The sequence below is a fragment of the Lolium perenne genome, chromosome 4, assembly GCF_019359855.2.
Source record: "Lolium perenne isolate Kyuss_39 chromosome 4, Kyuss_2.0, whole genome shotgun sequence".
NCBI classification, from domain to species: domain Eukaryota; kingdom Viridiplantae; phylum Streptophyta; class Magnoliopsida; order Poales; family Poaceae; genus Lolium; species Lolium perenne.
The window spans coordinates 270,366,316-270,377,484 of NC_067247.2; the positions used below are offsets into that span (position 1 = coordinate 270,366,316).

An 11,169-nucleotide genomic window follows, 5' to 3' on the forward strand; every position below is an offset into this window, starting at 1 on the left:
AGTTGACGGACACAAAGGATCCCCGGTTCCCCACCCTCAAGCGGTTGTTCCCCTTTGCTAAACCTTCCACACCCCTCTCCTCCCTTCCTGCTTGTACTCTTCCCCGTGAGAAATTCGCTCCAAAATTCGAGCTTGAAGATAAACCGAATCCAGTCTCTGCAAGGAGGAGCCCGGAGCCAAAGATGAAGATCGTTCCGGTCGCTTGCTTGGAGGACAACTATGCTTACCTGTACGAATCCCAAGTCCTGGTTCTTCTCTGTTGATTGGCTCTGTTCAGGGACCCGTTTGCGATTTTGAGATTCTCTTTGTTCTCTTTTGAAGGATTATTGACGAGATCACCAAGGCGGCGGCGGCAGTTGACCCGGTGGAGCCGGAGAAGGTGCTGGCGGCGGCCAGCGAGGTCGGCGCCTACATCGACTGCGTCCTCACTACCCACCACCACTGGTAGGCCATCTCGTAGTCTTTTTATCCCGGCCTAGTAATTCATCGAATTGCTTCCCTTTTTGTTAAGGCGACCGGTACTTAATTGAGATGTTCTGATTCGATGATTCTAGAGTTGTTGAGCATTATCTTATATGGGTTTACTGACGAATGGAAGTATAATTGGAAAAAGAAAGTGGTTAGCATACCTGATTCAGTCATGCTACATGGTAAAACTCAAAAATGGAAATGGGAGTGAAGGATGTCCAGCTATCAGCAAGCTGATTAAGTACTGCGCATCCCTCACTCCCCAATACAGAATAAATAATGATGAAGGAAACATTTTAATGATTTGAAGATAGCTAGTATCAGGTGGTTGGTAGAGATGCTGAGGTATACCCCCCCTCCCTCCTTCCTTTGCGCCCGGGTGAAACCCTAAATCTCCGGATTGCGCGACGACGGTGCTCTGGCGTCGTGTTTCTTCTTGGAGACGCCGCCTTGGGTCGGCGGAAGGTGTCCGTGTGTTGCGTGTGTGTCCTGGTTTGCGGTTGCGGCGCTTGCCGTGTCTTCTTTGGCGATCTCCGTCCTGATGCTGAAGTCTTTTGGGTGGCCAGTGCGTTGGCGGGCGGCGAGGCTTGTGGTCTTTCGCGTGCGGTGGTCATGTCTGGTTCTTGTCCGTGGTTTGATGCCCCTGGTGCTCATACGTGCTCTAGGGAGAGCTGCTCCGCCTGCCGACGGTCCGGCGCCCTACGATCCAGGGCGAGAAGGTTGGGACCTTCTTCGGAGGTGGAGGCGGATGGCATTCCGGCTGCGATGCGCCAGGACTTGATGGTGGCAGGATTCCCGGTGGCGAGCTTCACGGCGTTGTTTCTCCTCCGCTCTGATTCTTCCTTGAGATGATGGCCTTGATGACAAGTTTTTTTCTTTGTAATCTTTCGTTTGCTTGTTCATCGATGTTTGTAAGCTGTTTTTCAGCATCCTGTAACACTTGCCGGCAACGGCCTTATTAATTTAAGGCAGGGCTACAGCCTACTCTTTTTTTTAAAAAAAGGTGGTTGGTAGAATATGATTAAGACTCCATACATGCTATAAGCGTCAGGTTTACCGCAATCATATGGTGAGCCGATAATGGTGATTTTTGCCTGTAGGGATCATGCTGGTGGCAATGAGAAGATGAGACTGTTGGTGCCAGGGATTAAGGTGTATGGGGGATCCTTGGACAATGTGAAAGGCTGCACTGATCAAGTGGAGAATGGAACCAAGTTGTCAGTAGGAAAGGAAATTGAGATACTTTGCCTGCATACCCCATGGTATGCTTTATTACTTTCTTGCCCTGTAACATAATTCTCACCTCCTTATTTGCTGCATCTTATGGGAAAACACCTCCTCATTTACTGTATCTCATATGATTCCTGTGATATTTCTTCTGAAAGTTTAGAACTTGGACCTTTTTATGTATAATGTGATGCTGAATTGTTTACAGATGTGCATTCTCTGATATAAATCATGTTATGGCATAACTACTTCAGGAACTTTACTAGAATTACTGATTTGGATAGTGCTGGCATCCTTTTGCATGTTGGCTGTGTGAATGGTCAAGTCTGTATTTATTTTTTGTTGCCGGTCCTTACCATTTTTATTCTTCCAACAGTCATACAAAAGGTCATATTAGCTACTACGTTTCTACTAAAGAGGAAGACCCAGCAGTATTTACTGGAGACACCTTGGTTAGTATATACATCATCTAACAATTGCTCTTCATTTTAAATGCCTGACCTTTTTTCTGAATCACAGTTCATTGCTGGTTGTGGGAGGTTTTTTGAGGGTACCGCAGAGCAAATGTATCAGTCCCTTTGTGTTACACTGGGCTCGCTGCCTAAGTCAACTCGCGTTTACTGTGGCCATGAGGTAAGTTTTTTAGCTCTTTCTAGAATAATATGCCTACAGTTTTTTGATAAATTGAAACTTTGTGTATAGTCAAATTCTGTGTGTTTCCATTTCATGTGTTCAATCTCGATCAGTGTAATTTTTTCTGCCGTGTCATTCTTCATCTTTGTATGTAATTTTGCTGTCGTGTCAGTCTACTTCTTGAAGATAATAATGATGTATGCTTTTCAAGATTCTGGAGTATGTGAAATCATGAATTCTGAATGTCCTTAACTAAACGGTACTACCCATTGTATTTTCTGCTTGGCACAAATTGTTGCCATCAGTCTCTCTATGTTACTAAAACAATTTTTCACGATTTTTTGAAAATTGCTGGAAACACTTTTGCCATTAGTGTCCAGGCAACAATGATTTGCATTATGTGTCTTGGTAATAGTATCTTTTGAACAGATAAGTGATGTATATCTTCTTTTTATTTCATGGTGACCCACAGTACACCGTAAAGAACCTGCAATTCATACTGACAGTCGAGCCAGAGAACGAAAAGACAAAGCAGAAACTGGAATGGGCTCAAAAGCAGCGTGAAGCAAATCAGCCAACAGTTCCCTCAACTATAGGAGATGAGTTTGAGATAAACACCTTCATGCGTGTTGATCTGCCCGAAATACAGGTCCATAGTACACACCCACATCAGCTAGTTAATACGAATCAACATGATACCAGCTACTGTAATCCATAGCACAACTTAGAATAGTAGCTTGCCGCCTCATCAATAAGAACTAACGCATCAGTAGTTCAAGTTCGTTTCTTTTGTCAGTGATGCTTACCTAGATTGTATCATCAAACTTGCAGGCAAAATTTGGCGCCAAGTCACCAGTTGAAGCGCTGAGGACGGTCAGGAATACTAAGGATACCTGGAAAGGTTGATAAACACAGCTACTACCCATGCCTGTAGGTCCGGCTTCTTCTGCTAAGTTAAGTTGGTCGCTTTCTTCAAGCTGGCTGACACAGTAATCTTTTACCCTGTAGGTGGGATTCACTGCCGTGCAATGCTCTGAGAGTGGTAACAAATAAGAAGTGTTATATCAAGTATGTGCTAGTATGAATCTAATAAGCAAGTTTTTCATTTCAAAGAACACAAAGGGAAAGGGGTTCAATATGGTAATATGCTTCGGTGCTGTAGCAATCAGACATCAACATGTGTGTCATGCTAATAGTTATGTTCTTTTCTCGGCAAAACAAAAATTATGTTGGTCTATGGCAAAATGTCTCAAGTATATCTGAAGTCTGCGATGGTTACTTGCATACATCTATGATAGGCCACAGAGTTTTCCGAACTCTTTCCCCACTTAATAATGATGGGAATCAGGGACACGACACAAAATGGAGGAAAGGGACTTGCTGGAGCTGCTTCGGCGTTCATTCTCATTTCTTCTGTGGTAGCGGCTTCGGCTTGAATGGTGGGGCAGAGGAGCCGGCGAACTGGCCAAAGCCCAGATGGCCGGGGGCCAACTTGGGCGGAGCGAACGGACCGAAGTTTATCGCGGAGGCTGACGGTATGGGTGTGGATGCTGCCGCTTCTGTGACATGTCCCCCTTTGGAGCTTCCCTCAGCGCGTGCATCACAGAACACCTGCTTGGCCCTCTCCAAGAATTCTGGTGTGCCTCTCTCCAAGAATTCTGGCCTGCTCATGGTCGTTACGAGCGTGAGAAGTCTGTCAGTCTCCAGGTTACACTCCGGTGCGTGTGCCTGCTTGATGATGGCACCACCCGACGGTGGTGTCTGAAGCGCCGCGCCAGAGGGAGACGGTGGGTAGTAGCTGCCCCCACCCGTGGTGAAGCTGTTCCAGTATGATGCCGGGCAGGGGTTTTGCCTGGCCCGGTTCTCGCACTCGAGGCTCCTGAACTCGGCGGCCAAGCGTGCCCTGAGCCCCGCGTGCCGCACGAAGCGACGCAGGCTGTCATGGTATGTGTGCCCCTGCACCTGCGGATGCTGCACCAAACGGGCATGGCGGTCCCCGAAGGCAGGCAGCGTCAGCGGTGGCGGCATCATCATCCTCATCCCCCTGCCACCATCAGCATCGTCCCTGTAAGTGAGCCTCCTCTTCCCCACCCTAGGGCCACCAGGTTCCACCGCCTCAGCCGCTGCTGTTGCCGCCTCTGTGAGCCCAGTGACAAATCACATCAGCATTTGTTCAGCAATACACTTCGATTGTAGGAGCAGTATGTATTTGCGTTGGTTGGATGTTGCAAGGGAGCATCATTGGCTCAGTTCTTACCTTTTTTCGCTCTCTTTACCATCGATGGTGCGCTCTTGCCCTCTCTTGCTCCTTTCAGCCTCGCCTTACCATTGTCTGCGGAGACGTTGCTGGCTTTCTTCCCGGGGCTGATCTGCTGCCTCTTCTCTGCGGAGGTGCCAGTGGCCTTCTTCACTGGCGTGGTGTTGGGCCGCTGCTGTGCACGTGCAGCAGCAATGTCAAGTGAGCCACCGACTTCGTTGCCATCTTCTTGATCTCTCACTGGCTTGTTCGGCCCGACTTCCAGCTGCTTCTCACGCCACGCCAGGAGGTCCGACTCGGAGTACATCCCGCGGCTCTTGAGTGACAGGAACACCTGCTTGGCTTGATCCATCAGTGCCATCGCCTGCACGATGAAAAGGAAACCTTTTGTCACGTTGATATGGTTTGGTTGATTGAGGAATCAATCAACGACCAATATTAACCTCTTTATAAGGTACGGTTTCCTGACTGTTTATGGAAATTGCTTTCTGGAAAACCATGTAGACATCGTTCTGCAGTTGCATATATATGAAGATGGTTAATTCCTCAAAAGAAGGAGAAAAAAAAGAGGCGAGTGCGCAATGAGATGGATGGACCTCGAATTGCTCTAGTGTCTGGTACATGCCATCCTTGTTCTTCTGCATCAGCGTTGCAAAGTCCCCCGGCCTGTTTATCCGTTCTGCGTAGTCACATACCTGCAGTACCATGTAGCAAATGAGTATCTATCCATGTTTCAGGCTCCCCACCCCCCACTGAAACACGAATTATGTGATTGTTTCCATCGTGAGAACGAAAATTCATGGCTTACCTGGATGTCATCTGGCATTGCAAACAAGCCGAATCTGTCTCTCCTGCAACGGAAGAAAGAACACACATGTAAAAAAACTTCGAGCTTTAACTCAACAGACTAAAAAGAGATACTGGGTCTGGCTAGGACACACTTCACTTCTTTCGTTCTCTAGTCACTTTTTTTAGCCATCCAACGGTTATTTTTCATCTTATTCGCCTACCTCTAACCTTCCCTATCTATTTCTTCTGCACTATCAGTCCATGAGCACCCTCTTCCTTCCACATCAAATTCCCTCTAGGTGAGAGAGCCGAAGCTTCATCTCAATCGAGTCCCATCACCCCAACCCTAACATTCATCCACTGCCATTTCCTCGCCACACCGGCGCCATATCCTTCCTATGCATCGCCGGCAAGCTACGTCTCGTGCCACCAAATGGGAGGAAGAAGAATTAAAGTTGGCTCTCTAGCAAAAGAAAGAAAGGTGCACCGATAATAATTGCGACATTTTTCGTAAAATTACGCACACTTTTCTTAGTCATATGATTTCCATCCAACCGGTCACGTTTCATTGTCTTCACCTAACCCTAACATTCCTTATTGGCCCTTCATCATTGATCTCTCACGCCGCCATCGCCGCCCTCCTTTCCTCCCCCATCTCCAGTCACTCTCTCGTCGCCGCCTCATCACTTGATCCTCGACCTGCCCAATCATCTCCCCAACGAACATCCCTCCAGGCTCTAGAAGTGGTAGTTTTTCTACATCGTCGATGTCCTACCCTCCCAATCCTAAACTCTCTTCGTCAACATCTCTTTTCTCGCCGTTGACAGCGAGATCCGCCTCGCCATCACCCGTATCGGTGATGCTAGAGATCTCCACCTTGACCACCAAAGGGAAGGAAGATTAACCAAAGGTGACTGCTCTAGGGAAAGTGAAAGGCGTATGGCGAGAGCACAAAGTTGCCTTGTTTATCTTAAAGTCCCACTCACTTTTGTACCCATGATTTCCATCCAACGGTCATGTTGCATCGTGTTCACCTAACCCTAACTTTCCTTATTGCTTCCTCATCCTCCATCTCTCCCACCCTCGCCGCCACCCTCTCCTCCCCCACTCCCGACCAGTCTCTCATCGCCAGTGTCTTGCCTGCTCGTCGACCCGCCCACACCATCTCCCCGCAGCGGACATCCATCTAGGTCCGGTGGGGTTGGATCTTCTCCATCGCACATGGCCCCCAGCACTAGCCCTAAACTCTCTCCACCATCATATCGTTCTTCCTTGTGCTCCTTGTGCCACCGGAGGGGAGGAAGAAGAAGCAAAGGAAAATCACTTGTGCTCTAGCAAAACCGAAAAGAGATAAATAATAGCCCAAGCTTACAGCTCCAGTGTGTTGAGAATCCACTCGATGATCTGCCCCGACATCGATCCCTTGCCCGATATGTTACCTGAAACGAAATTAACATATATTCAAGCGTGCACATCCAGCCACCATGACCACAGTAGTACAGTACCAGAGACAGCAAGAAAGTGGCAGTGCTAACGTACCAGTATACCCCGCGTGGATCACTTGGCTAGACGAAGCTTCTCCCTGCAACTTCTGGAGAAATATGTACATGAACCAGGATGTGTAAACACAAAGAGAAACAGAAAATCCAAAACTCCTGATGATCAATTTTACCTGGATCTCGCCATTCTTTTTTCCCTTCCCACGCGCGGCGCTGAAGATGGTGTCCCGGATGATCTGCAAGGGATCCACGCGGCAGGCATCAACACTGTCATTGTCGTCCTTCTTCTGCTCTTCGAGCTTTTTTAACCTGTCACTCCGCCTGTTCCCATTTTCAGACATGGATCTCTGCACGCACCTCTTCTTCTTCTTCCTTCTTGGTCGATGGATCTAGTGAACAAGAGGAGAAATGCATGCTATTGTGAGTGGCAATTTTTGCGAGCCTGCGACACGCTAGAACTTATGTACCATGATGTCTTTTCCAGCTGGTAGCTCTCATGCGTGTATGTCTATGTAAAACCGTGAATGCTCTTCCTGAAATGGAAGTTTAAATTTATGTAGGCCTTTTAAGGCTTTCTAATACTGCTTGACAGATTGCATACAGCAGCAATGCACTAGAATAGTTGAGCCAGTTTGAAAATACCTGTAAAAGCTTTTGGTCTTGTGCTACTACTAACTTACCATTAGCGCCTTATTTTATACTTTTTTCTGCTTTCCTTATGTGAACACTTCTTTTCTACAAATCTGGAAATCTTTTTAGATTATATACTATGCGAAGAATTCGAAGACCACTAATGCGCCTTGGGGTCAAGTGGTCCCTTTACAGAAAAAAAATAATTTGCATCGTCCAAAAGAAAATTAAAAAGAAAGATCTCTCATTAATGACTCAATATTGCTTCTAGATTTGAAGTTTTGTGAAAATCGTGGTTAATCAATGAGTTGAGTGTAAAAACTACTCCAGCAGTAGCCCTTAATGCTGGGGCTCCTAAACTGCTTTTAAGGGCAGGCCGCCAGGCCCCGATCCCCTGTCCTTAAAAATATGTTTGTACTCCAGAGGCAGCCCCTGATACTCATCCTATATTCTATTTTTCCATGATTTTGACATGCATTCTATGTATATTTATAGTTAGGCACCACGGTATGTCAAACACATATATATCCTACACATAGGATTCAGCCATGTTGGCATATTCAAATTCACAAGTCCAAATAACACAATACAATTCCACCTGGAAATTCAAACTAAACATAAACATGAAAATGGCAAATAATAGTAGCAAGTGGCATACAAACATCGCACATAGTTTATCAAACATATGAATGAAACATATAAGTGAGCACTGTGAAGTGCCCTCAAATGCTCGACATGGTCATCTCTCAGTTGCTCATGTGTATGTGTTCTAAATCTTCCTACGTATCACCAAGGACTCCTACTAGATAATTGGATCACCATGTCCTCCTTCGACAACACCTCAATGTCATGTTGCTCGCAATCGAAGCTCCCATTTTCATGCCGCTCATCCTCAAGGATCATAGTGTGCAAAAAACCACAAGCTATCCCCACAAAAAAAAAAAAAACCCACAAGCTATCATGATGGACCATATAGTCTCTGTATACCATCATTTTTCTAGACCCCTAAGCATTGCAAAGCAAGCTTGTAGAATACCAAGTGCTCTCTCAACATCTTTTCACACACCTTGCACCTTTGTGTAATGAATATCGTTATGTCTTGTGGGTTGGGATTTGGGAATTGTCTTCACAAAAGTAGCCCAAGAAGGGTATATCTTATGTCTGCAAGATAGTATCCTAAAGTGTGCTTGTTACTGTTCACCATGAACTCCACCTCTGGTGTTGTCCCTGAAGTTTGTATTTTAAACAAGTGTGGTCTCTGTAGCACATTGATGTCGCCGAGAGAACCTGGAAGGCCAAAAATGGAAAGCCAGAACCAGTAATCTTAAGACGCTGCAACTTCAAGAATAATGGTTGAAACATCCATATGCACTGTGTATTTCCCTTTCCAAGTTGTTGGCCAATTCTTCCACTTCTAGTGCATAGAGACAATGCGGCAACCTATTCCTGGGAGCCCTTTTGCAGTGTTCATAGCCACCAGCCTATTGGTGTCCTCAACAGCAGGTGCCCTCAAATATTGCTCCCCAAACACCTCAACAAAGCTTCTTTCATGGTGCTCTCAGCAAGGCTAATAATATCATCCACACTATCAGCTGCAATACCATAGGTAGCATGCAGAATGAGGCAATCACCTTCTGCAATGTAGTTGCACCAGGAAGTCCTACTGTATTTGCCATCTGCCTGAAATAATCATCATGAGACACCGATTGCACTATGTGAATGAAGAGATCATGTTCATCATAAACTTCCTCCAAGAGTATTTTTATGGATACAATGGAGGATCAGCAAGTATCGGGCAGGGGACACAGTGTGTTCGTTGATGCCAAACCTGTCCCGAGGAACTAGTGAACGTCCCTTGACTGATCCACTGCACCTCCTTTTGTTCTTATTTGGATGATCATGTCTGCGAGAAGAGATGATGCAACGAAGTAGTCATCATCAGACTCATCTTCTTCCCACCATCGAGTAAGTTTGTCATTGGCGGACTCCTCGTACAATCGATCAACTTCATAGGCCATCTTCAGTATGCAATGATATACAAAATACATACACACATTCAGAACATACACGAGTTAATCGTATTTTTTAACCCAAATCACAACAAAAATAGCTAAAAGAGAAAAAAGTTTACCTCGGGTTGGCTGGGCAAGAGCAATCCTTGGCTTGATGGCGGTGGGGCCAACAAGCCTCGGCTTGGTGGAAAACCTCATCAACATCGAGGACAACAAAGGAGGCTGCAATCTCAGGGGGTCCGAGAGGACGACAGAGGCGGCGGGTTGCTTGGCTGCATCCGGAGAAGGCGAGAGAGAAGGGTAGGGGTAGCACCACGCCAAGAAAAAATGTCCTTGGGAGATCCCCCACCCCCACCCCCAGACCACCCGCTGCAGGAGGACTGGATGGGGAAAATTAGAGACAAACTCTTTTTAAAGGACCCGTGACTCCTACTAGAGCATGATATTTTCCTCCAGTCCATAAAAACATCTTCATGTGTGATCCATATAGTAGCCGGCAGCAGCATCGGCACAGTTGTATGTTGTATGAGACACGCCGGCAGAAGCTCCTTAAGTATAGAGATGGTCATCCCACACCGACAACAACAGCAATAGCAACAACAACAACAACAACATCAACATGCAAATTAAATTATTTATACAAGAATTCAAATAAATTGCAATGCGACATGTTCAAGAATCATGCAGGGTTTCCTCTCCACTCACACAAATGCTCAACTAGATCATTCTCAGCAAACTGAGCCGGTATTTGCTCAATGCAAGAGGGGTCCTTGAAAATCAAATAGATGGCCATCATCTACTGGTGTGTTGCACTCACTATGGATGACCATGTTGTGCCTGATCACACAAGGGTTTATCACCTCTCACATCTGAGATTCCGACTAGGTGAGACTGTGAGAGCAGGGTACTGAAAAATGGCAAAACGTTGTTGAAGCACAGTGATGAGCGCGGATTGCACACCGTTGGGGAACCCCAAGAGGAAAGTATGATGACCACAGTAGCAAGTTTTCCCTCAGTAAGAAACCAAGGTTTAATCGACAAGTAGGAGAAAGACGTGACTTCTGAAGGTGTTGCTAGCTGACTTGTGGCAGGGCGCACTACCGACGTCAGCAACAACGGGGAACCTGCACACAACACAACCAAAATACTTTGCCCCAACTTATAGTGAGGTTGTCAATCTCACCGGTTTTGCTGAACACAAAGGATTAAGTGTATAGTGTGGAAAGAGATGTTTGTTTGCAGTGAAATAAAAGAGAACAGTGCTTGCAGTAAGTAAACAGAACATGATGATTTTATCAGTGTAAAAAAAGGATCGGGGTCTACGGTTCACTAGAGGTGTATCTCCATAAAGATAAATAACATGCTGGGTGAACAAATTACAGCTGGGCAATTGACAGAATAAAGACCATACATGACAAGATGATTACTATGAGATTCGTTTGGGCATTACAACATAATACATAGACCGTAATCCAACTGCGTCTATGACTAATAATCTACCTTCCGGTTATCATCCGAACCCCTTCCAGTATTAAGTTGATTATCGCAATAAGCAATGTGTGTAAAGTAAACAATAGAATTTCCCTTAGATAAAGCATTGTTGTTTTCTCCCTAGTAGCAATAGCACATCTACAATTTTAGAAGTTATTGTCAC

The 11,169-nt window shown here is 45.9% G+C and overlaps 1 protein-coding gene across 4 annotated transcripts; it reads left to right on the top strand.

Annotated features, from left to right (window-relative positions):
• Positions 1 to 24: 24 nt before the first annotated feature.
• LOC127294942 (hydroxyacylglutathione hydrolase cytoplasmic) lies at positions 25 to 3,565 on the top strand. Of its 4 annotated transcripts, none has more exons than XM_051324853.2 (8): positions 28 to 229; positions 322 to 444; positions 1,569 to 1,730; positions 2,072 to 2,147; positions 2,215 to 2,328; positions 2,801 to 2,977; positions 3,160 to 3,229; positions 3,337 to 3,565. In XM_051324853.2, exons 1-8 carry the CDS (start codon positions 183 to 185, stop codon positions 3,363 to 3,365), a joined length of 798 nt encoding a protein of 265 aa, XP_051180813.1. In that variant the 5' UTR covers positions 28 to 182; the 3' UTR covers positions 3,366 to 3,565. The 4 variants fall into 4 exon arrangements, with proteins under 4 accessions (XP_051180816.1, XP_051180813.1, XP_051180815.1 ...); XM_051324855.2 differs by having other exon boundaries at positions 29 to 229; positions 3,160 to 3,262; XM_051324854.2 differs by having other exon boundaries at positions 29 to 229; positions 3,160 to 3,258.
• Positions 3,566 to 11,169: the final 7,604 nt, after the last annotated feature.